Consider the following 25,926-nt stretch of genomic DNA (forward strand, 5'->3'; position numbering starts at 1 on the left):
TTATCTCAGAGACCCCCCCCCACCACCACCACCAACTCATCACTTTCTCACCCCCTCCTGACTGCCCCCCCTTCTACCCCCACCCCTCCACCACCTATCTGATGGACAATGGAGACCAAATCGCCCATTTCCATCTCAATGAGTTAAGCTCCAACGAGAGGCAGGCATCGGCGACCGATCCAGACCCCAAATACCCGGAGATCACTAGAGCAAATGGGACCACAATGCTTACAGAGAGAAGAAAGGGGAGGAGGGGGGGGTCTCTAAAGATATATTATATATTTTTTTAAAGAAAATGCTAATACGTCTCGCGAGGAATGAATGGGATTTGGGGAGTCTCTCGCTAATTCCGCTATTGTTGAACTCGCGTGCAGAGGGGTGAGATTGACATTACAATCACGTGAGAGAGTTGTGGTGCGAGGTGTGTCTCTTTCAAGAGACAAGCCTTTCCGAGGTTCCACATCTCTCCAGGACTCTTACAATCTGTGTCCGTCTCTCCCCCCCCCCCCCCCCCCCCCCTCTCGCTCTATTTTCCTCTCACGCGCGCACATCACGGACACCTAGATGCAAACGCACGCACGCACGATCGCACAATCTTAATCCGCAAGGCGAGAATCAACATAGTATCATGTGCGTTTGATTGCTCCCTTTCTCTGTGCGTGTGTGTGTGTGTGTGTGTGTGTGTGTGTGTGTGTGTGTGTGTGTGTGTGTGTGTGTGTGTGTGTGTGAGAGAGAGAGAGAGAGAGAGAGAGAGAGAGAGAGAGAGAGAGAGAGAGAGAGAGAGAGAGAGAGAGAGAGAGAGAGAGGAGAGGAGAGAGAGAGAGAGAGAGAATGCCGAGCAGTATTAGGACGCCATTAGGATTCCGTCAATTTGAAACCTATACAGAATCAAGACCAAACAGAAAGAGCGTCTCGCAGCGGAACAAAACCACCGGCAGTGAGGAGACCGGGGCTTGAATAGACCCTCGGCGTTCAGTTTACACAGGAAAGGTTTTGTGGGACACTTTTCCAGTTAATGAAGAGCAGTAGTAACTTCATTAGTGTCCGCCGCAGAAATCCAGTCCTCTGAGTCCTTGTGCTCCATCCCTCTAACGTGCATGACAATATCCAGTTGACTGGATATTGTCCATTCAAGGTGGCTTTTACAATTTGACTTATGTGGCAGATGGGTCCTTTATAGGACACGCCAACTGATATTAGCTTCTCTGCAAGGCAAGTGTTGCTCCTGAAAAAGCTGCAAACCGTGGGTCTATATGTCTGTGTGTGAAAGAGGGGAGGGGGAGGAGGAGGGAGACAGAAAGAGAGTGAGTCCGGGGACAGAAAGAGAAAATCTCTTAGAGCCGTGACGGGGCCCCGGCCGTTCTCTAAATGTATTTTAATAAGGGGTACCCTCATGTCCTGGCCAATTCATCTCCCATCTCCCGCCGTATGAAGGAGCCCTGGCCGGGATCGGGCAGGTCTAAGGGGGACAAAGGCTGCATGTGGCTTTGCCTCATTATGCCCGCTGTTAGGCGGAGGGCTTGCATGCAGGCATCAGGGGTTATGGTCCCCGTAGGCTGGCTCAGAGGCACAATGTAGCCGTGGACGGCTGCAAAGGGAGACCCTGCCACGCCATTATACCGCCGCTGCTAACGAGGGCTTCATTAGTCTTTGATATAATCTAACTATTGAAACCCCGATAAATCCCCCCTGCGTTTACAGCCAAATCCCATTTGTAACGGGTACGTCAAAGCCTGTGCGTGTGCGTGTGCGTGCGTGCATGCATGCGTGCGTGTCTCTCTCTCTGTGATATGCGTGTCTTCACCTGCGCCACTCTGGCAGGCGAGGCCACGCAGGGAGAGCGGCTTTTAAAGTGGGCCGTTACACCGGCTTTAATTAAAAACGGTCCCCTCGCTCGCGCACGCGACGTCCGTGAGCCGAGCTGAAATTAGAGTTCGAAATGAGAATGACGCCGATTTTCAGGCGGATAGACGGGATATGGTATTTTCATTCACCCCAATATGACCCGATGAGCAGACAATTAGTAGATTACGACACACAGAGGATTAATGTATATATGGACGTATGATGAGCCATGACACGACTCCGTGGCTTCTGCATCAGTCGGCATGTTACAGTACAGCTGGAACGTGCCCTGTAAGGACGAATGGATGAAATAAAGAGCTGTCGGTCTCGATCAGTGGTTGAGGACACGCAGGTCACTACTCCACTGCATGCGTGGAGGTATCATCCGAGGTAGGGGTCGCGTGGGGACCACTTCACTTTGCACTAATAATAGACAGCCTTTATACAAGCGGACCACGCACACGACACGTGGGTGAGCAGTTTAAGCATGCTTCCCTTTGTAGTGAATATGGGCAGGACCGTCTTCAACGGACACTCCTATTCACACGCTTTGTCCTCTAGCTCAGGGACACTGCGCATCCCCCGCCCCCCCCCCCCCCCCGCCCCGCCCGTGCCGTGCGTGCCGGTGCGCAGACTCATTTAACAGCCCCACGGAACATAAACAACTAACGGAAACTATATGGCCGTATTAAATCAAGCCCCGCGTTTGGCCCACGTAGCGTTGCCAAGTTTCTCCGCACAGTCTAGGAATCTCTAAACAGGCTTAGAGAGGGTCTTCAGAAGTCCCCCCTTTTCCCTTTTCAAAGCGCGGATTGGGCACAGCGCAGCTCATTTGCATGCCGCGCCGTATAAACCCTCCCGCCACTGCAGCCCCCCCTCCTCACACTGCGAGAGAGGAGAGCCAGAGAGAGGAGAGAGAGAGAGAGAGAGAGAGAGGGAGAGAGAGAGAGAGAGAGAGAGAGAGAGAGAGAGAGAGAGAGAGAGAGAGAGAGAGAGAGAGAGAGAGAGAGAGAGAGAGAGAGAGAGAGAGAGAGACCTACGGGGTATTTAATGTAGGCTTTGTATTGGGAGCCTGTCAAGAGCCCGCCGAAAAGAGGAGGGGGGAAAAAGGTGGGAACTGCGTTTGGCTCTCGCGTTTAGTTTTAACCCGAAAGTTTAGTGCGCTGCGGACACTTTTTGGTGAATCTCCCGACTGTTTGGGGCGCCGGTGTGAGCATGGGTGAACCAGGGTGGAACGGGCTGGCGCTTCTGTGCATCTCTCTAGCGAGCCTGACCGCCCTCTCGCAGGGCAAGGACGGTGAAATATCAGACATTTGAGGAGGACGCACCGGGAACTGTAATCGGAAACTTGGCCAAGGACGTCTCCTCCGCGCCCTCCGCGGGCTCCAAGACACAATTTCAGAAATGATGAAGCAGTTCAACTCATCCTTCATCAGCCTGAGAGAGAGCGACGGGCAGCTGAGCATAGGGGGAGAGGATAGACCAGGGAGAGGATCTGCAAACACACCCTGCACTGCATCAATCGCCTTCGACGTGGTCAGCTTTCTCCAAAGAGCAGTTCAAACATACAATCCACGTTGAGGTGGAGGTCAAGGACATCAACGACAATCCCCCCGAGTTTCCGCGGAAAGAGTCGAGTCTGGAGATCTCGGAGAACCACAGCGGTGGGCACAAGGATCCCGTTAGACTTCGCCGTGGACGAAGACGTGGGGGCGAACCTACATCCAAAGCTACCAAATCTCCGTGAACAGCCACTTTTCCATCGATGTGCTCAGCAGAGCCGACGGGGTTTAAATATGCGGAGCTGGTGCTGATGAAGGAGCTGGACCGTGAGACGCAGGCTTCTTATACACTGGAGCTCGTTGCAATGGACGGTGGCAGCCCGTCCCGCACGGGAGCCACACGCGTACACGTCAAGGTGAAAGACTACAACGACAACAGCCCGCTTTTCGACAGGAACAGTTTCTCAGTGGACCTACCGGAGGACGCGCCGGTGGGCTTTCTTTATTAGACCTGAACGCGGAGGACCCGGACGAAGGACCGAACGGCGAGGTGGTGTACGGGTTCGGCAACCAGGTGCCCTCCCGAAAATACGGCAACTTTTCCGAGTGGATCGGAAAACTGGACGGCTCACACTGGAGAGCCCGTGGACTTCGAGAGTAAGAATACGTACGAATTCGATGTCCAGGCCACGGACCTGGGTCCGAACCCGAGCCCATCCATCTGTAAAATTGTAGTGCAGGTGCAAGACGTTAACGACAACGCACGGAAATCTCCATCACCCCTATGACGTCCATCACCGCAGGTATAGCGTACATCACCGAGGCGGCCGCCAGGGAGAGTTTTGTGGCTCTCGTCAGCACCTCGGACAGAGATTCTGGCGCAAACGGACAGGTGCACTGCACCCTCTACGGGCACGACCACTTCAGGCTGCCAGCAGGCGTACGAGGACAGCTTCATGATCGTGAGTACCAGCCCTTTAGACAGAGAGAAGATCCCCGAATATAATCTAACAGTTGTGGCGGAGGATTTAGGCTCCCCTCCCTTCAGGACCATCACCCAGTACACCATCCGGTTGACGGATGAGAACGATAACGCTCCGTGTTCAGTAAAGCGGCATACGAGGTCGCCGTGCTGAGAATAATGCGCCGGGCGCATACATCGCCACTGTCGTCGCCAGAGAGACACGGACATGGGGCAGAACGGGAAGGTCACCCTACAAACTGGCAGACACCTACTTTATGGGCTCCCCCATTTCTACGTTCGTATCGCTGGACCCCGCCCAGCGGCTCGCTATACGCGCTCAGGAGCTTTAACTACGAGGTGATGAAACAGCTGGAGCTTCGCGTCACGGCGAGCGACGCGGGCTCCCCGCCCCTCTCCGGCGGCACCGACGTCCGCGTGAGGATAGTGGACCAGAACGACAACTCGCCGGTCATTACGCAGCCAACCCTCAACAATGGCTCCGCCGAGCTTCTCCTGCCCCGGGACGCGCCGACGGGCTACGTCGTCGCCCGGGTGGAGGCGAGGGACGCCGACGAGGGCGTCAACTCCGAGCTGTCGTACGGACTGGCCGCCGGGCCGCCGTCCGTCTTCTCAGTGGACAAGGCCACCGGGGAGGTGTACCCTGAGCCAGGCGCTCGACCGCGACGTCGACGTCGACGACACCCTGAGCGTCACCGTCACGGTGAGCGACGGCGGAAGGCCGCCCGCGCCGCACCGACGCCACGCTGCACCTCCGCGTCGTCGCGGGTGGCCCCGTCCCGCCGCCGCCGCCGCCGAGCGACGGGCGCGCGCACCGGGCGGCGGCGGGGGCGTCTCACGCCGTGGGACCCGTCGGTGGTGATCATAGCAGTGCTCGCGGGGAGCTGCACGCTCCTGCTGCTCGCCATCATCCTCATCGCCACCAGCTGCAGCCGCCACACCCGGGACAAGGGTGGAGAGGACGTGGGTGGGAAACATGTGGATAACCCGCTGCTGGCTCTCCATGGAGGAGGAGGAGGAGGAGAAGGAGAAGGTGGAGAGGGAGGCTTTGATGGCCACTCCTACGCCAGCCAGCCGGCGGGTTCGTTTCAGCTCACCCCCCCGGGGTGTGGTGACATGTGCTCGGGCCCTCGGAGGACGGCAGCGAGGCGCCCCTGCGTATATGAGCCAGACAGCAAGCTCCGAGGCAATAAACACGAGGTGAGATGTGCGCTCATATAGAAACGCCTGTTAACACCCGTGTTTGTGTGTGTGTGTGTGTGTGTGTGTGTGTGTGTGTGTGTGTGTGTGTGTGTGTGTGTGTGTGGTGTGTGTGTGTGTGTGTGTGTGTGTGTGTGAGAGAGAGAGAGAGAGAGACGAGACAGACAGACAGACAGACAGACAGACAGACAGAGACAGACTGTCCCTCCGCTGTCCAGTGCACTGGTTAACTTCTGCATTGCTTTTCCTTTCTTTCCTTTCAGGGCTACTCCACCCTTCCCGGGTATGGAAACGGTAAGGAGGCCGTGAGACCCATCACCATTTGGAAGGGGAACTCTACACCACCATTTCCGCCAGGGACCCGGCCTTCAGCGGCAAAGACAGCGGCAAAGGGGACAGTGATTTCAACGACAGCGACAGCGATGTCAGCGGAGACACCGGCCCCAAAAAGGACAGGGCGGCTGTTCCTCCCATGGGCGTCCAGAGTGGTAAGGGCTGAATGGAGATATCTATAGGGTGTTCCGTGGGATATCGGGGTACACTCAATATCAAGTGTCTGAATTCGTGAACTAAGAGCCCCCCCCTCCTCCACCCCTCTCCCTCAGGTCTGTGGGCATGCACTAGTGAGTGTAAGGTGCTGGGTCACTCAGATCGCTGCTGGAGCCCCTCGGCGGTTTCGAGCCCAACAATGGGCCCTCGCCGGCCGTCTCCCCGGCCCCGACCCTCTCCTCCTTCAGCAGCCTATCGAAGACGGCGTCCCTCCCCAGGGACCCCCCACCGCAGGGAAACTACTACCAGGCCCATATCCCCAAGACGGTGGGGCTGCAGAGTGTGTACGAGAAGGTCCTGCACAGGGAGTATGACTATGTTCTGGTCACACCACCAAGGCCTGTACGGGTCCAGGAGATCAACGACATCACCATTCCTGTGTACACCCCCACCCCGACGCACTGTCCAGCCGACGAAGTCTAACAAAACACACGCCAGCATGCACACATCCGTAAAATACATACAGTACACGTACATGCATGCTCTCAGAGGAACTGAGCACTGTGTTTAAGAGAGTTAATTTATGAAGACAATGAGATATGTACAAATTGTTTGAGATTATTTGTCGCTGTGGGGAGCGTGTATCTATATATATATATAAGTTTATATCCTAATATTTGTGAATTTTCCATTTCTAAATGTTTCGATGTAAAAGCTATACATCTGGGGTCCATTCAGTCACTTTGGAGAAATGGTTGGACATGCAGTGTATCATATGCAAGTTTTTGTACATACAGAGGATTTAGTTTTATAAAAGTATTATTAAAAAGTTAAGAAATGTAAATACGAATTGTAATTATTGATCTCTAAGCATGCTTAGGCTACTATTTAAATGGCGCCAAAAACTACTGAGTTTGATGCCGGTAAATCCAATGATGTATCAAGTTGATAACGGTGTATGAAGTCATTTGAATGCAACAATGTCATTGTACAGTTTTTTTCTATTATGACCACAAGATTGAAAAGAGGAAAAAAATAAACTTTGAGATATCGTCCTGTTTCTAATGTCTGCGTGTCCTCTTTAGAGGGTCATGACGCTAACGTGTGTGTGGGATGACCAGACAGATCTAGTGCGTAGTGTTGTCAGCATGCCAGGGAGCCGACAGGTGTCCGCTGTTGTCACTATAGTGAGCCCATGTCCTTGCCAAACGACAGGAGAAGGTCACTTTTTGAGTTTCCTTTTTGGAGGATAAGATTTTATTTTTTTTGTAAGATTGAGCTCGTGCTAAGGATTTGAAAAAATAACAATTCTGCCGCCGCAAGAAGCTCAGTGATAAAATGTTTGTTTGTTTTTTTTTTCTTCTCTGATTTTATTTCCCAGCCCAAACGTTGATGGCTGTAGTCTGGCTCGAGTTACGCGTTAGATTCCATCAATCTGCGTACTTCTGAAATAGTGAACCTCCGCCATCACACGTCGAAAGCGCAAGAGGTTCCCCACGTAACATGCCCAGACGCCGCATACAGGTGCATAAAGAAAACAAAACTGCCAGTCAGACAGGAAGATGCTGCTAGCGGCCAAACACACCGGTAGGTATCCAAGGTTGCCCAGTATAAAATATACAAGGGGTCCGTTTTGTTTTTTTGTCAGACACCGTCAAATATGTATGAGCAAAGCTTCCCGTACCTGCTACGCCTCACTTTCAGTTTTCCGGCTCGCTTGCCAACTGCGCATGCGTGGTGCACCTTTACGAAAACCCGCGTTATCATTCCTGCTTCCCCCCACACATGTGTAGCACATGGAACCGCCAAGAACCGGAGACTCACAGAGGGGAAGGTGAACAGACTGAGCGGTCTATCTGGTACCGGGCACCGTCTGCTGCCCTGTAACACACTGTTTCTGAACTCAACAACAAAACATCACACATTCCACCAGAGTCACCTTTAAACCCCGGCACGGTTTACAAGAGGAGGCAGTGTGTGTGTGTGTGTGTGTTGTGTGGGGGGGGGGGGGGGTTAGTGCTTTCCAGGAGAGCTGTCCAAGGTGATTTCACATTCTGTCACTTTGCGCCAGAAAAGGTGCGCATTCACGGTGACGCATTCAACACCGTTATGTTCTCTTGCAGAATGAATGACCACGCAAAGTAACGCACCGTCGTCAGATTTAAGCTACTCGGACTATTTTGCAACGTGCGCAGTTCCACAGTGGAAGGATACCCCCCCCACCCCCCCAAAAAAAGGTCCACAGATTTCACGTCTTAAGATTGCGGACCCCAAAGCTGTTTTCCTTGGCCGGCACAAATGCTCTGTGCCAGCTGGGGTGCTGCTGGTTCAAGCCTCATTTCCACCATTATCTAATCACCACCGCTGTCCGAAACGCTCCCGAGCATTCCGCAGGCAAAGCCCGTGTCTCGACAGAGGGCATGGGGCCAAGAGGACTGACCCGCCGAGGGGGGAGGAGGGAGGAGAGAGAGAGAGAGAGAGAGAGAGAGAGAGAGAGAGAGAGAGAGAGAGAGAGAGAGAGAGAGAGAGAGAGAGAGAGAGAGAGAGAGAGAGAGAGAGAGAGAGAGAGAGAGAGAGAGAGAGAGAGAGAGAGAGAGAGAGATGAGAGAGAGAGAGAGAGAGAGAGCGAGAGAGAGAGAGATCAGTTGTTGAGCACTGGGGTTCCTCAGGTGGTTAGTTCCAGTCGCAGCCATGGAGAAAGTACCGATCGCCGTCCGCAGGACCGGAGGATCTGCAACAGTTCCTGCCACCGGTAAGAGTTCCGAGGGGATGCGCCGGCGTAATCTGTTCTGTAATCACGCTTTTGATAGAGGGGGGCCGGCCGAGGGCAACTTGAGGGGGGGAGGACAGTCCGAAATAAGAGGAGAGAGAGGAGAACTGCACCCTCTCCGCTGCATGACGGACTCGTGGACTAGCAAGCTGCAGAAAGCTCAGCTGATCTATAACTTCTCTTTTCACCGCTACTCACCTGCCTCTGGGTCTCACGGAGGGTTCAACTCAGTGAATAGGAAATAGATTTGTTTTCGATCTGTGCCGCAGGGCGTACTCCGCCGTGGCCGGTCAAGCCCACGGCCACCGGGCGCCTGCTGAAGGCCGGGATCGCCGTGCTTGTTGCAGGAGCCATCCTGCTGCTGCTAGGGGCCATTGGAGCTTTTTACTTCTGGAACAACAACGAGAAACACGTGAGACAAAGAAATCGATGTTATTTCACGTTTCACTCTGTGTGCATATGAGAGTGGCATGGTAGTGTATTATTGTTTGTGTGTGTGTGTGCGTGTGCGTGTGCGTGTGTGCATGCGTGTAGGGGGAACACAAATCATCCATTTTTTCCTTTGATTGAGTTGGGGCCATAGGTAAACAGTAAAATGTAAATCAAACATTACTTTTCCAGGAAAAAAAAAAAACCCTGCAGAGTTAAGGAAGGACAAGCTTGTTGAATGGAAGCCTTGTCTTTGACTTGGAATCCAAGCAGGGCGGGGGGTGGGGTGGGGTGGGGTGGGGTGGGGGGGTCTCACTGGTCCAAGTGATGCCCAAGGGGTGAAAGGTGTGCAAAATAGGAGGAATGTACTTTTCGTCAGTGATTTAGTGACTCTGTGATTTAGTGAGTGGTTCTAGTTATATGGCATGATGGAAGAAGCTCAGGGGAGCTCATCATCATCGTCTTCATCATTATTTGCACAGTCAGTCTTAGTGAGTGTGTGTGTGTGTGCCAAAAAGAGAGAGAGAGAGAGAAAGAGAGGGAGAGAGGGCGAGAGAGAGAGAGATGGAGAAAATGAAATGGGAAAAGAGGGAGGGAGAAAACAGAAAGACATCTATAGGGTAACACGATAACTTGGGGGAAAAAAAGGGCAAGTGAGGGTAAGTGTTGAAAAACAGGGGGGCGGGGGGTGGGGTGAGGGGTTGGGGATGGTCAGGAGCTCGTCTACCTATTGCGATCTCAGACACTGTGTGTGTCCTCGCACGTCATTGTATCTGCGCGCGTGTGTGTGTGTGTGTGTGCGCCAGGTATACAACGTTCACTACACCATGAGCATCAACGGCAAAGTGGAGGAAGGCTCCATGGAAATCGATGCGGCGAACAACGTGGAGACATTCCACACCGGCAGCGGGACCGATGAAGCCGAGGAGGTCCACGACTTCCAGATTGTAAGTTCGACCCCCCCCCCCCCCCCCCCCCCACAGATCATCAGCTCAGATCCCTCACTGTGCACTCGGGTCGGTCACTTTTGTCGATAAGGATTAACCTGGCGCCGCCCACGCAGACGCAGGGAGGGGGAAAACCAGTACTTGGGTCACACATCGATGTGTAACAGCTCTTTGGAAACGAGACGATTCCAGATAAACTGCTATGGGGACAAAACACTGTTCAGTCACATCTTAGCTAGCAGCGTGAGACACGACAACTAGAGTAGCAGCAGTCAAGTTGGCTGGCATCTCATAACTGCAGATCTCTCTCTCTCTCTCTCTCTCTCTCTCTCTCTCTCTCTCTCTCTCTCTCTCTCTCTCTCTCTCTCTCTCTCTCTCTCCCGTTTTCTATAGGGGATCACAGGGATCCGTTTCTCAGGGGGAGAGAAGTGCTACATTAAGACCCAGGTCAAGGCACGCCTGCCTGATGTGGAGGCTCTCAACAAGGACTCTTTGTCTCTCGACCTGGTGGGTTCGTCTTTATAATCTGCCTGTCTATCCATCTCTCTCTCTCTCCCTCCCTCTGTCTCTCTCTCTCTCTCTCTCCCCCCCTCCCCTCTCTTCTTCTACTCCCTGTCGTGTCTGTTTTTTAAGATTAACGGGACTCGGCATGAGGTCTGCTCGTTTTATAGACATTAACGTCGCAACCCCCCCCCCAAAAAACAGTGTACCACTGCCTGTAATTGATTGGCTGTAATTGTCATTTGGAGATTATAATTAAAATTCAGCTCTGCATAAGCCTCACGTGAACATTAATCCACACATCGTGCGGAATTGCCACCGTGAAAATGCCGAAGTGCACGAACGCGCATGTGCACACACACACGCACACACACGCACGCACACACACACACACACAAAAGACACACTCATCCAGAGAGCTGGTCAGATAAAGTCTTATCAGTCCTGCGGTGCAAGAGGACCCTGGCTATTATTTGTCCCTGCAGTAAATCATGTGGACTGACAAACAGCAGCGTTTCAGGGGGGCTTAAGGATAACATTTCCCAAACATTGGTCAAGTGTTCAGCAAGCCTCAGGAGCACGTGCCTGCGGGAACAAGTCTTCCCACCGAATTCCCATTTTTTTCCACCTGCGGGATGTGGATAGAGAGACTTGGTATGTTTGCAGATTCTCTCTCTGTTGGTTTATCTTCCTCCTCCTGTCCAGAAGGCCATCCCGTCTTCCCAGTATGAAGGGGTGCATGTGCTGTTTACGCACTTAAATGCTGGATAGAGAAGTGCAGGACAGATCTGCGTAGTAAAGCCCCATATCGGCATTAGTAGAATTAACAACACAGTGGATTAATGTGGATTAGAGTGGAACAGAATGTTTTGTGCTGTGGCGACCCATGAAAAACGGGGGAACAGCTGAGAGAAGAAGAAGGAGAGTAAAACAGAATGGAAAAACAAAAAATCAGAGTGTTGGAAAGGCTAAGCGGATGCATGTGACTTTACGTCCACGATCTTCAGATGTGCTGTAATTCGTTTGTTTCTTTTTTTTGTTTTTTAATGCCCTCTTCAAACCCCCCCCCCCCCATCTTCCTCCCGCAGGAGGATGAGGTGATGCCGGCCAAGTTTGAGGAAGACTCCCTGATCTGGGTGGCGGCTGACACGCCCCTCTCCGACTCCACCTTCCTCAGCAACAAGATCAAGGACTTGTGCAGAGGCCTGCCAATCTTCTGGCTCCGCCCCACCTACTCCAACGGTAGGCAAGAAACGACCCACACTGACGGTTCCGAAAACCTGTTAACCTCTCACACACACACACACACACACACACACACACACACACGCGCTGCGCGCGCTGTTTTATACCAGTCAGCCTGTGTAGGTCTGGTCTTCAGCGTTTGCACCTGTGGTGACGATGCTTTGTAGCCTGGGACCAAGCCTGCACATGAAGAAGCACCTCAGTCTTCTCTTGGAGGGGGGGGGGGTATCGTTGCTGGTGAATGCACATTGCAGTCAACAAGCTGCATGCATGGATGTTGTACATAATGTAGGTTGTTCATCAAGAACACAAAAATGTCATAGATGCAAAGCACAACTGCTGTGTGGCTTTGTCGTGAACAGAACGACACGGGCCCTTCGTCCTGGGTTTGTAGCTGGAAGCAGGTCCGGTATTAACTCCACAGATCCAACTGGGCAGCTAATGATGCACATTATTCACATTATGTCCCATCTTGACACCTAGCACTGACGCTGTAGAACGGACGCTTTTGCTCCGGTTCAACAGAGCTAAAGCTAGCTTGCCTGAAGTGTGTTGTTAGCAAGAGCAACAGAAATCCTACCTGGTCTGAAACCGCATGGACGATACCAAGTGATAGAATACGAGGGAGAGACTGGGAGAGAACTGCGATGGAGGTGCAGATTAGATATATTTTGGCAATTTTCTTACCAATGAGCAGGGGCGTAGCCAGGACTTTTTTTTTACTGGGGGGGGCAGCCATTTAATTAGGGTGGCACTTGTCAAAACTACTATTTTAAAACTACTTTCGAAGATTATGATAGCCCTTTTAACGACGCCTTGGATTGTGCATAGCCAAAGGGTATGGGACGGTATCATTCATCTCATCTACATGTCCCATGCACGGGTGTTAATGCAGTGGGTGTGGTTTAAGTGTTGTAGAGTGTAAAGACCGAAGACAGAAATGTCATTTAGTATTTCAATTGCAATTTCAATTGCGTGAAGGGAAAATGTACACAATGAAGCCAACATTTCCATATCCTGAACACACACAACTACATAAACTACATCACTTGGACTTGCCATGCTGCATTTACACACTCTTGCTTTTACACTTGGATTCACACACACTGCACTTCTTACCCCTCATTAAATAATACTTAATAATAATAGGCTAATAATAATAATGCATGTATTTCAGCTTCCGTTTGACTGTTTCTGTGCAGGCGTTTTTTTGTTTGTTTGGGGAAGGGGGCGGGGGCGGGGCCAGCGGGGGGGGCGTGCTCTGGCCAATGGGGGCCGTGCCCCCTGGCCACGCCCCTGCCAATGAGAATTGTAATGTTAATAGAAAAAAAGAAGAGCAAAATCGTCAACATCTTGTTACGGCATATATCTTTAGACACACACAAATATTTTTCGACAGGTCGCAACCCCCCCCCCCTCGCCCCCCCAAATCTGCACAGATGGTACAGCTCGACGCGAGGCTAGAAGCCAAGTTTATCAAGCGCCGTGCATTGGAAAAACAAAACAGACAGGAGACTCCTCAATACTGTCTCCGAAAACGTCAACGCAGTAAAACGTGATGGAACACGCAAGCATTAGCACCGCCTGCTGTCAGATATTATGACGCCCCCCCCCCCCCCCGTGCACAGGTGGACAGAGGAAGAGGAGGGCCGCCCCTCGTCTAAGGCGCCAGGCACCCGGGGCGGAGGAGGAAGAAGACGTCGAGGCGGAGTTCAACCCAGAGAACCCCTATCACGTGAGTCATTACGAGGACACACACACGCTCTCTCTCTCTCTCTCTCTCTCTCTTTCTCTCTCTCTCTCTCTCTCTCTCTCTCTCTCTCTCTCTCTCTCTCTCTCTCTCTCTCTCTCTCTCTCTCTCTCATCTCTATAAGTCATGTCTGCAGCCCACTAGATGTTCATAACTGTCCATTTAGATCTCAGCGGTACCCGAGGAGCCGTCTGCTGAGGATAGAGGCTCTCACAGCTGAGTGAGAGGCAGCAGATGCTGGGGTCACGGCGCCGGCCCCGGCCTGCCATCGCAAATCTGAGTGTGCATGGGCGTGCGTTTTGTTTGTTTTGTGTGAGCGGCCCCGTCTGGTCTGACGGGGCCCTCCCGAATCCCTCGTCTAAAGCTCCCCTTTCAGTCACCGAGGCTGGGTGAATAATCCTCCTCCTCACTAGAGACAACCCCCCACCCCCCCACCCCCAGCTTGCTGCACACAGAGCCTCATACATACACATCACCACACCCCCCCCCACCACCAGCAACACCACCACCACCCTCATCATCCCTCCTTATGTTGGGCCCCAGATTCCAAATCCCTCTCTCTTCCTTCCCCTTGGAGAATGAAGCCTTCTCCCTATCCCTGTAACACTCTCTTGACAGCTGCAGAGGGGGTAAAATAGTGAGCGGTACAAGGCATATGCGTTGAAAAAGAAAGTATTTGACAACAAACCCCCCCCCACCCCCTCACATCTGACAGCGTCTCCTCCTCCCCATATTGCATGTCGGAAATCCAATTTTAATTGGTATGAAATGAGCCGTCTCTGCCGCGGAAGCTAAAAATACATCACCGGGCAGAGGAACGCACGCGGCTGTATGTTTGTGAAACAAACCCCAAGTGCGTGTACGCTGACCACTGGCCCTTCTCTCTTTTTTTCTGCCTTACAGAGAGGGCTCGAAGGAGAGGAGAACACCATGACCTTTGACCCAATGCTGGACCACCAGGGCGTGTGCTGCACCGAGTGCCGTCGCAGCTACACCCAGTGCCAGAGGATCTGTGAGCCCCTGGGAGGCTACCACCCCTGGCCCTACCACTACCGCGGCTGCAGGGTGGCGTGCAGGGTAATCATGCCCTGCCGCTGGTGGGTGGGACGCATCCTCGGCATCCTCTGAACACCCCTACCGACCAGCGGTATTGGTATTGTCCAGGAGAGATTGAGCGAGGGATGAGGGAGTTTCTGGGGGGGTCGGGGAGTTGTTTATTTGAAAGAGAGCCACTTGGTTCCACTTAGTCCTGTCTGAATACCTCTAGGTCTGACCATAGCGTGGATTAGATTGGCACAAAGTAGAGCCAGCAAGACACGTGATCTAAATCAAAGCGTATAACAATTCTCAGCATTGTGCATTATTCATTTGTCATACAGAATCTAGGCCACACGATATCGTATGTCAAGGCATGCCATAGCTAGTATATCACATACTGTGCCTGCATGCCTGCTAACCTGCCTTGTAAAAAGAAAAAAAAATTCTCGTGTCAAATAGGACGTACTATAGATTGAGATGGTACTGATCATGGTCCAACTGACGGAAAATACAGTTATGAACAGCCAAAAAAAAAAAAATCAACAGAACTGCACAGTCAGATGTATTAATGTCCATAAATCGAATGTTTCACACCAGCCACCAACAGAATGCAGTGATTTTATGTAAACTTGTATTTATAGAGCGGATTATCTGTCCTATTTTTCCTGCCACATTTTGCTTTTTTTTTGGATGTAAATAAACATATGAAGTACAAGGTAGTCCGACGACAGCACAGCAGTTAAGTCCGCTGGCTCAGGCTGTGTCTGATGTGTGTGCGTGTCTGTGTGTCTTTCACTTTTCATCAAGCTGGTGAGAAATACTTGTGGTCAGTGTTTAACCCCTGTCCTCCTCAGCAGCCCATATGCTAAACAATAGTATGCTTTGTCTGGGCACCTCCTTCCATGTATTTTCATTGGCATTAACAAAGTAACTTTTAAAGTGCAATGTTAACAAATAAATCTTTTTCTTTTTTTTTAAGTAATCCTTGAAATAACGCCCTTCTTCTTAATCACTGACCATACCACAGCTTGTAAAAGCGGGTCGAGTTAGTGACCCAACCACCCTCTTGGACACCCTTTCCGAGTTTTCCGCTCTCGAATCTTGTTGCTCGGTGCTAAGTTGGGCCTGTACGTATGTGCAAGGTTTTCAATCCAACGCCACAGAATTTCACCGATCAGCCCAGCTCCGTCTGGCTGAAGGTGTGCTAGAAGATGGTGAAGTGCTGGGTTGGAGTGAAAACCTGCATACACACACAGCCCCTCCTATGGCACATGATTGAGCCTCACTGTTGTCATCCCAGAGTAACGAGGAGAAGCAACTTTCCGGAGTTCTTTAACGCGAGAGGAGTTATGGCTCTACAACTCTTTAATGATCCTAAAGACTCTGTAGCCGTCACGCTGCCAGATCTTACCCACGATGCAAAGTGCTTAGTTCCTTTTGATGTCACGGAGCTGCTCCAGGCAGGAGTAGGGGGTAAGGGTGGAGGCGGTATGTGCACGTGCATGTGTGCGTGCGTGCATGTGTGTCAGAAATAAAACGCAGGAGCTTGTGTTTGTGGGAGTGAGAGAATTGAATGTGTGTGAGATGTGGTAGCTAGGAAGCAAAGAGAACTCCATCCGGAGCTACAGACGGGGTTTGATCGTCACGAGAGATGAAACGATGTGTGATGAATTTAACACTTAAGTGGTTGTGAGAGGCTTGATGATGCAGTTAGCAGGCTGATCCATATTAATGCTCTCATGCCTCACCAGCACACCCCCTCACTGCTACAGCTATGCTATACGTGGTAAAAGAACAAGAGAAGCGCCTCCTTTACCACCTCTCCTACTGTAAATCACTACTTTACTCAGGGGCATGACCCTCTGCCTGGCCAACACGGCCCCAGGTTCTCTGACCTGATCTAGTAGATTATGTATTTAAAAAAAAAAAACATCCTCAAGCTGTCAAACATATCAAAATTGATTGCACTGGTATCAGGGAAGCAACATCCCATCCCTCCTGGCACACAATCACTGAGCTCTCTTCCTCGTCCCAAAACCCTCAGTGTGCAGCTATGAGGCATTTGCCAATATGACGGCTCACATTCCCAAGTTTCAAACGTCTTGTCCAAAACAGCATTTCAAAAATATTTTCGAGAAATGACATATCCCAACAGAATGAGTTTGTGAGCCAAATGACAAATCTTTTATTTACACAGGGGCTCATATCAAGTAGAGGGAAGGATGATTAGCAATCCATTAGTTGACATATCAGTTCAGCATGTACTGCTGCCGATTTCATATCGAGTGCACTGGAGAACAGCAGAAGCCCAGAAAAGGTGCTCAACATTGACGCATCACCCACAATGGATCCTTTTTATTTAGTCTATGCAATTTTATACAAATGGTGATAGTGAAACATCCTTACAGGGTTTCCTCACAGAGATTCTCTGGGCTGTGGGGAGAGCGCAGAGAAAGGGTACCAATGACAATTAAAAACCCCTCCGATCCACTGAGGTCTTGTCTGCGACCCTTGTTCAGACATGAGTTCCCTTCTGAAATCGATCACCATTTAGCTGTTTATTGTTATCAATCAAACCTGCCCAGCAAGAGTATTCTAATGACTTCTCGGGACGATATCTACACCTGCCCTCCATCACATGGGTTCGGCGCTGCTCCAGTCATCAGTTGGAGGGCAGCACAGTTCAGAAGTGCAGCCATGTGAAACGCCTCACCGCTGCCCTGTGGTTTGGTCTGGTGATAAAGACCTGGATTGTTGGTCACTGTACTGAAGCAGGACCACACCAGTACTGTGGATCAATTGGTTTATTTGGGGAAGGTGGTGTGTGCGTTAGGGGAAGCTGGGATGTGAGATTGATGATGACTTCCATTGGAGGGGCGATGGAAAAAGATGGGTGAAGATAAAGTCAGAAAAGAGAGTAAATTAAAGAGAGAGCGCTTGAAAGAGAGGGACACGGAGGTGGTTCAGTACTTCTTGAATTCAACATCTTCGGGTGGACTCATCTCCACTTTTCTAGTGCCCACATCTTTCCAGTTGGTGCTCAGGACTGTACCACCTGACTCCATCTGCACAGGAAGGAGAGGTGTAAGGTGAGATACTGGCCACACGGAATGAATCATCACTTCAGTAATATAGTTATGTGACATACTCTCCCACTGAAAAAAAAAAAATCAATTCCAATTTGCTGAAAAGATCCTAACAGGAGCTTTTGACCAATAACCAATTTCGAATTATGATTTCAGGATTGATAGTAAGGAGAAGTGCTTTGGCAATCTCACAACTTCATCGGTTAAAAACTATATTAGGTTTTGCTGTCACAGGGAGATCCTGGACATAGTAGTGATATATTTTGGAAGCCTACATACAGTCATTTAAATTCACACCTTTGACCATTGTTTCCATTCAGTGCTTGGGCCAATTTCTCAACATACAACTTTATAGCTACCCAATCCTCAAACATTAAAAAAAAAGAGGCAAAAGTAGATTACAGATGATGAGCTTATTTAGGGCGTGAGATTAGTGTAGCTTGCTGCTATTGTAAATTACAAACTGAGGATTGCAAGGCATATTGAGGAGACGGTGGAGGAATATGTTGGAGAACTCCACGTGCAGTATTTGTAATGAATGGGGGACATGAAAGAACACACTGAAAGCTCGCAGATTTCCTGACCGAACACACTTTTTTGAGTGCATCATTAACAGCCAAACAGACAGATTGGGACAATGCTGGCCAAGTCATTAGACAGACACATTCCGTATAAAAGCATTCCAACACAAGCAAGAGATAAGAGATGCTTCAAAATCTTATCCATATGAGGTAGCGCTACCCAACGGGGTTGTCCCTGCAAACTAGCCAGGGAGAAGAGAGATGAAAATATATTTTATTAAAAACTATGAATAGAGGACTATTTTAAATTGTTATGTTATTTTCATTCATACTGGCCATCCATTTTATAAATGTATTGCAATTAAGGTGTCACTCGCATCACATTCATCTATCTAACGTATTTATTAAGCATATATAAACTAAACGTAATGTCATTTTATACCAACCCCATGAAGTTTTTGCAAAGAAAACACATCACAAAGTTGCAAGAGACATTTATATTAACGTTATTACATTAATGATCATGCTGGGTTGATTTCATCTATCGTTCGAGCCTTTGGCTCCTTATGTAGAACCCCTTCATAATTTTCAGGAGTTACCACTGGTCTAAACTTAACTATCTATGCCAGGTGGTAGCCTGGAGGGGATTTTGCATATGGTTGCGTGTCTCTGTGTGTATGTGTCTGTTTGCAGCTAATCTTGGATACTACTGGACCTATCAGCCTAATATTTTTTGTGCAGTTACTACAGTATGATCAAGAAACTCTCATGGTTGCAGTGATTCAAAACCTTTGAAAAACGTTTGTTCTTTCTACCGCCGCTCCCTCTCTTCATTCACTATCTTGTCTGAAACTATGGTTTTCTGGAACATTAGAAAAGGCTGAGCTACTAGACTGTGACCAAAATGGTCGCATAGTAATAAACCTTTTCTTTTTTGCAAAGTGCAAGTTCATACTAGACTTGGTCACATTCGAGCGAGTGTCTGCCTAGGAGGTTGCGCATCCACAGACTGACAGGCAAAACGTTTTTATTGAATAGATTTTTTTAGCTTGAACGCTACATATTAAACTTTTTTCCCCATTCAATCAACTTGGGCACCATGCAGAAGTCTTATAATGGCAGGAAAAACACTGGTTTTTCTGTCCGTTCATCAGTCCACTGCTAATCTTGCATACTACTGGGCCTGTCAGCCTAATAATTTTTGTGCACAGTTATGACTGTATGATCAAGGACCTCTCGTGGTTGCAGTGATTCAAAACCTTTGAAAAACCACATTTATACCGCATTGAGTGCTAACTCCTCTGCTGGTTTTTCGCCCAAGTCCAAGCACCAGAGAAGGGGAGATACGCAGGCAGTGCCTCTGTATTTTCATAGGTGAAAAAAGGGATGGTTTCTCGCCAAGTCTGAGAGAAGTCCCCGGAGAAGGGGTAGTAATACGCCTGGTGGAGATCTGCACTCTACTGAGAACACTCTTCCAGTTCCACGTCCATGATGGAGAAGGTGTGTAAAGGTGTGTAAATTGTCTGTACTCACAAACGACTTGTTCATCGCACGCTTGACCTCGTCAGAGCCATCGGTGTAGATCTGCTGGAAGAGCTTGTTAAGCGCTGCATCTCCCTCCAGATTCTCCTTCTTCTCCTCCTCACTGATGTCAACCACCACCTTGTCCCAATTGCGAGTGTAGTGGGATGATGATGGGTACTGGTCTGTTGGGTGTGGCAAAGGGAGGCTGGGTTAAAAAGGTTTACGGTTTTTACTGATACCAAAGCTAATTTCTACTTTCCACACATCGGAACAAATTAAATGACAGGCCTAAATGGGGGGGGGGGGGCACCACCAATGTTGCTTGCAATGCTCATCCATCTTACTCCACATATGAAGCTGTCAGGTGTGTGTCTGAGACTGTAAAGTGTAAAGTCTGGACACACTGTCTAGCTACAGTGCCTGTAAGCAATTTAAAGAAAGGAAGTAAGTAAGTTGGAAATAGCAAATGTGGACAGAGATTTAAATAAATACTGCCACAAGAGACAGATTATGGCTATCTTTGGGGCATTAAAGAAAAACCAAGCGACCAACCACACCAAAAAATTTAATACACAATGAAAATTCCATCTTTGGCATCAGACTCTCAATAACCATGTCAAAATGACAAGTGTGACCACAGCTAAAGTTGCAGTGCATATGACCAATAAGATCGCCTAAGAAACACGGTTGGACTGCCCATCTACCTTTTAGAACCATGCAAAAAACAACCCAAAAAACCTCACATAGGCTACTTACGTAAGTAAATAATCCTGACAGTAATGGAAATGCGTAGGTTCAAATCCTGGCACATACTCTACTGTCAAACCTCTCATCTCTTTGCCTACCTCCGCAGTCTACTAAATACCCAATATCCAGGGGAGGGGGGGTTACACTGCCCCCTCTCCTTTTAGTAGTGAACAAGTGACCATGTGAGCTTGGATTTAGATTTCACAGCAGACAGAGTAAGAGAGACAGAGACAGAGATGGAGACAGGATGAAGTGTTGATTAAAACAGAGGGATGAGGGGAGTGAAGAAGAAAAGAGAAAACTGGGGAAAAGTGGAGGATAGAAGTGGCTTGGACTGTGTACTAACTGGGGGTGAAATGTTTGATGTTGGACTGCTGTCCTTCCCCTTCCAGTTTCTCCCACCTGACGGCTTCTGTTTTCTTCATCTTGAGCTCCACCTGATAGAGGAGGAAGAAGAAGAGGAGATATTCAACATTAAACAAAAATACAATTCTTTAATGCACCGCACAAAGTTAACACTCCCCATTAGTGTGTCATCTGAAACGGACAGGACATCACATCATTACTGGGGCCAGAGAGAGCCGCTGTGTGTTCGGAGCCGTCAGCTCAGCTCAGCCTTGTTTTTGGATGCGTGTGTCAGACGGGGAGCGCGCGCGAGAGAGAGAGAGAGAGAGAGAGAGAGAGAGAGAGAGAGAGAGAGATTGGGAATATGCGGGGGCACAGCTCAACCTCACTGACAGACATGCAGCACTAACGAGACGTCTGTCAGCCAGAGGGCCAGTGTGAAAAGATGGAGAGCGAGAAGGGCAGTGAGATTGAGAGATAGATCCTAAATCTGCACAGCAGCATCTGGGCTAAATCGTTATAACAGGAGAGCAATAGGAGAAAATGCTAAACTGCACTGACAGGGCACATGCCAGTGAGACACGCAAGTTGCAGTTTTGTGACCCCCCCGTGTGCATGTTTAATATGTTTGAAGTGTGTGCGTGCATGCGTGCAAGACAGTGCTGGTATGGTGGTGCAATTAAGGAACATTTCTGCTCTGTTGGGCAATGAGATGATTCATTTATGAGAGTGTCAGGACAGGAGAGGGAAGCAGAGATAGAGAGAGTGAGAGAGGCAGATTGGGATATGGAACGACAAACGAGATGGCCAAGGAATCAGGGAAATGGTCAGACTGGAAAATGGAGAGACAGTCAAGGAGACTTGAGATACAGAGACATAAGAAAGTGGAAAGATTGAGAGATAGGTGGGAGAAATACAGGAGAGACAGACAGGAATTGCTGAGACAGAGACTTTGAGACAAGGGGACTGAGATTTACACCTGATAGTATGCGTTCTGTATCCGTTTAGGTTATCTGGACAAGGAAAAATGCACATTAATGCAGCAGGCACTGTGACTGGATTTCTGCCAGAAATAGCCAGGTGTAAATAAAAATCTGTGCAGCATGCTCACACTGGTGAGAGTATCATCAAAGAGGTAAACATTTCATCCCTCAAGCCAGTAGTTTTACTTGTTGCAGCTCTTTCTGAAGGTTACTATTGACTCAGTAATGCCATTTACTAAATTTACAGCTGGTACAAATATGACCTTGACAACATAACCTGCCTCAGTCATTGAAATTACCATTTTAAGATTTTTTTTGTTTGACTGTTAGTTTTAGTGAAAATATACTTATCTTCCCACACACTCGTTTTATTTGCACTGTATGTGTGAAAAATGAGACCCAATCACACGTGAAAACAATGCAAACAATGATAATGCATACAAATGCCAGGTGTAAATGCAAAAGGCATGACTGGATAATTCATTGTCCAGACCAGTGTTTCCCAACCCAGTCCTCAAGGAACTCCTATCCTGCAAATTTTCTTTGCATCCCTACCTGTTTGTAGTTATTCAACCAATCAGCAATGAATTATGTCAGATGTTGCACACCTAGCATAATTAAGTGCTGTGAGATGATTGGTTGAGTAAGTACAAGCAGGGATACCTATGCAGGGTTACAATGAAAATCTGCAGGACAGGGATTCCTTGAGGACTGGGTTGGGAAACGCTGGTCCAGACAATATATCCAGATACAGATCACCAGGTGTAAATGGAGTCTGAAAAACATGGAGACCGAGAGACAAGGAGACTGCCGGGCACAGAGTGAGGAAGGAGACCGCAAGGCAGAGTTAAGAACATAAGCCGGCATGATCACTTCTACCCTCACCGGAGCCACAGAGGTGATGAGCTGGTGCAAGCAGTGGCGCAGTGATAGATTACCTACGAGTGTGTCAGCGGTTTTCCTGTGTTGGGGCCCCATGCGTGGCAAAGCATCTGTAGTTAGGTGCTACGCCGCGCCAACGTGTTTATGTGGTACCATGTGGTGCAGGCCCTATATCGACTGCCGTTTTTGAGTGTGTGTTTGTTTGAATGTTAAGCATGTGTGTATATGCATGCTCCTGGGCCATACAACATTTATCTGCTGCCACATCTGTGTCTCCCGGCTTTTAAGCGACGTGACAGGCCAGGCGCCGTGAGTGTGTGTGCGTCTGCACTTGTGTGTGTCTTGACAGGCAAGGCGATGGCACTTAAAGGAATGTGACAGCAAAGCTACACACGGGGCCGCCACCCACAGGCCTCCAGGGGCTACAATACTACACAAAACTACACTACAAACACATACACATGTTGCTAATTTACGGGGGGTGGGGGGTTGGTTGATGTCCCGTGTCGCTCGTCACACATGTTCTCGGCCACCTCCTCCTCCCGTCCCCCCCTCACTGCACGCCGCTTCCCCTTTCCAGATCCCCGCAGATATCAAAACAAACTCAGCTAAACAGACTCAGAAATGAAATAAATATAAACATTCTCAGTCGTTGACAGGCATGCAAATTAAAAAAAGGAGACGCCACATTAGTTATTTGCTGAATGGAGATGAGTTTGGAATGAAATGAATGGGTGAATGTGTATTGAAGTGTGTGTGCGTGTGTGCCTAGCCGTCTGTTCTGATCAAACATACTGGTGTGTAATTGGCTCCCTGTTGTTTCAGTGACCCCTGGGGTTGGAATGTCTGTCATGACGGAGGACAGGAGGAGGTCACACTGACGATAATGTGCTGGGGATTGTGCGTGCACATACACACATCGTTCTACAGTACAAGTACTGTGTGTATACAGCACAAGTGTGTTGAGAGATCACAGTGTTTAGCCCCACCGTGTGTGTGTGTGTGTGTGTGTGTGTGTATGCATACATGCACGTCCCTGTCTGGCTTGGCTTGCCCCCGCTAAGTTTTCTTTAAAGACAGCGAGGAGATGAAGCGTAAACATTGGGAGCGAAAAGTGCAGAGCAGCCTATTAGAGTAGGGGGGGGGTGAGTGAGTGAGTGAGTGAGAGAGAGAGAGAGAGAGAGAGAGAGAGAGAGAGAGAGAGAGAGAGAGAGAGAGAGAGAGAGAGAGAGAGAGAGAGAGAGAGAGAGAGAGAGAGAGAGAGAGAGAGAGAGAGAGAGAGAGAGAGAGAGAGAGAGAGAGAGAGAGAGAGAGAGAGAAAGAGAGAGAGACTCAATATTTGGTGGGGCTTGTACGGCTCTGAGGGCACAGTATTTTTAAACGCTCATTAGGGATGCATGCCAATCAGGAGAAACTCAGTTTGGTGATGCCATTGTTCATTTGACTGTTTTGCTTGTCCCCAAGTGGCTCTTTGGCCTCCTGGATAGAGAGAAGAAAAAAAGCAAGACACAATTAAATAAATATCAAACATTTTGATTCATTTTAAAAGCAGACCCGTTCTGAGAAACCGATTGGTTTGGCGTGTTTTTGGCGAGCATGCACGTGCTGTTCACCTGTACAGAGGAGTCGAACCGTGGGTTTTTTACGGTGTCTTCAACTGAAGAATGTGGTAATCACCGACATGTGCAAAGTAGCTTGGTGTGTGTGTATTTGTGTCAGACCATTGATACCCATAGAGCCCAGCGGACCAGTGAACAGACGAGGCTTTGTGGAAGAGGAGGAGGGCTTGAACTCTCCTCTGTCCCCCTCTCTCCACAAGACTGGGCTCTCGTGGGAGTGTGTGTCTATGTAACTCTAGAGGTAGGTGGAAGTGTGTGTGTGTGTGTGTGTATCATATACGTGTGCATTACACACACACAAACATCAAAACATATACATCATATGTGTGTGTATAGATGTGAGATATAAAATGAAGGAGGGGAACAGAAAGGGACAGATAAAGACAGGGAGAGATAAATAGTGAAAGCAAATGAGAGAGGGGGTAGGGGTAGGGGTGAGAGTTGTCCATCTGAGGCTGCCTCTGCCCCCAGTTTCTCTAAGACTGAGTCCTTGTTTAAGCTTCAGCCCACGTGCACCTCTGGTATGCAGTGTCCACTGTTGCCATGGAAAAGCAGTGAGTGAGTTAGTCAGTCTGTATGTGTATGAGTTTGTACCTGTGTTTAAATGACTACTATTTTTATTTGTTTGCCTGTGTGTGTGTGTGTGTGTGTGTGTGCGTGTGTGCGAGGGGGTGCATTTCTTTTTTTTCCCTCCCTATGGAACCTAGAGGCTTTAGACAGAGGGCCTGGCAGGCTTCTCTTTCTAAACTGCTGATATGAACAGAAACAGCTTGTTACCCCGTGCAGGTCAACCTCTACATGGCACTAAGTGGCCAACTGATGTGACACACGTGATAAAAACCCCAGGCTACATAGTATAACACATTGCATGTTCCAATTTGTCATTGTAACTTAGACTCCATCTACCACCGCCTTCGTACATCGAGTCATTGCACTGTCAAATTTACATTTTCTCTTGATGCAGAACCTGATGTGAAAGCGGTCACAGGTCCTGCATCAGGTTTTTCCCTTTACTGTGTGTGTTTGCATTTCTTGCTGATTGCTGAGGATACTGAAGGCTTACAAGCTGAATGAACTGTACATAAAGTGTCACAGGGAACTTTGTGAACATGGAATTGTTAATTATCATAATTCAGCATAGTGGCCTGTAATCATATTTCCCATATCAGCCCACATAATGGGTTTTACTCTAATTAAGATGACAGCTATGGGTGGGATAGCAAAGCCATGGGATGAACTTGCAACGCTCATTTATGTGCGTTCAAACTATAGTTCGTTAGTTTATTATAGAAGGAAGGGTCACAAGACAGACATATGTTACTTGTGGTGGCACCGTTTGTTCAGACGGATTAAAAAGGTAAAAAAATGGTAAAACTGGGATTCAAAATACACCTGGACCTGCAAAAGTAAAGCCTATGTAACACTGACGTACTATATCAACATCTTCTGAGGTAAATAAATGTTAAAATGCACACCCAAGAAGAATTGGCTGTTTTGAATTCGATTCAAGATGGCTGGGCA

The 25,926-nt window shown here is 49.1% G+C and overlaps 2 protein-coding genes and 1 pseudogene across 3 annotated transcripts in view; 2 read left to right on the top strand and 1 right to left on the bottom strand.

Moving 5' to 3' along the window:
* The first annotated feature begins 3,060 nt into the window (after nt 1-3,060).
* On the top strand, nt 3,061-6,501 carry LOC130124235 (protocadherin-8-like; annotated as a pseudogene).
* Nucleotides 6,502-8,709: 2,208 nt separating this feature from the next.
* LOC130124358 (leukocyte cell-derived chemotaxin 1-like) lies at nt 8,710-14,829 on the top strand. The gene is made up of 7 exons (XM_056293816.1): nt 8,710-8,770; nt 9,058-9,200; nt 10,024-10,164; nt 10,558-10,671; nt 11,754-11,907; nt 13,539-13,645; nt 14,564-14,829. The coding sequence occupies exons 1-7, from the start codon at nt 8,710-8,712 to the stop codon at nt 14,786-14,788; spliced, it is 945 nt and encodes a 314-aa protein (XP_056149791.1). The 3' UTR covers nt 14,789-14,829.
* A 2,209-nt stretch (nt 14,830-17,038) lies between these two features.
* Nucleotides 17,039-25,926, bottom strand: part of sugt1 (SGT1 homolog, MIS12 kinetochore complex assembly cochaperone) — a 34,634-nt gene continuing 25,746 nt past the window's right edge. For both annotated transcript variants that reach the window (XM_056292893.1, XM_056292894.1), the window contains 3 exons: nt 20,923-21,013; nt 19,839-20,011; nt 17,039-17,763 (listed from right to left, as the gene is read on the bottom strand). In XM_056292893.1, coding sequence (XP_056148868.1) covers nt 17,662-17,763; nt 19,839-20,011; nt 20,923-21,013 — 366 coding nt within the window. In that variant the 3' untranslated portion in view covers nt 17,039-17,661. The remainder of the gene's footprint in view (nt 17,764-19,838; nt 20,012-20,922; nt 21,014-25,926) is intronic.

This window comes from Lampris incognitus, chromosome 14, assembly GCF_029633865.1.
Source record: "Lampris incognitus isolate fLamInc1 chromosome 14, fLamInc1.hap2, whole genome shotgun sequence".
Taxonomy (NCBI): domain Eukaryota; kingdom Metazoa; phylum Chordata; class Actinopteri; order Lampriformes; family Lampridae; genus Lampris; species Lampris incognitus.

Coding starts and splice junctions, on each gene's coding strand:
- LOC130124358 (XM_056293816.1), top strand. CDS start 8,710: ATGGAGAAAGTACCGATCGCCGTCCGCAGGACCGGAGGATCTGCAACA. Junction 10,165..10,557: donor AGGTCCACGACTTCCAGATT/GTAAGTTCGACC, acceptor CGTTTTCTATAG/GGGATCACAGGGATCCGTTT. Junction 10,672..11,753: donor ACTCTTTGTCTCTCGACCTG/GTGGGTTCGTCT, acceptor TTCCTCCCGCAG/GAGGATGAGGTGATGCCGGC.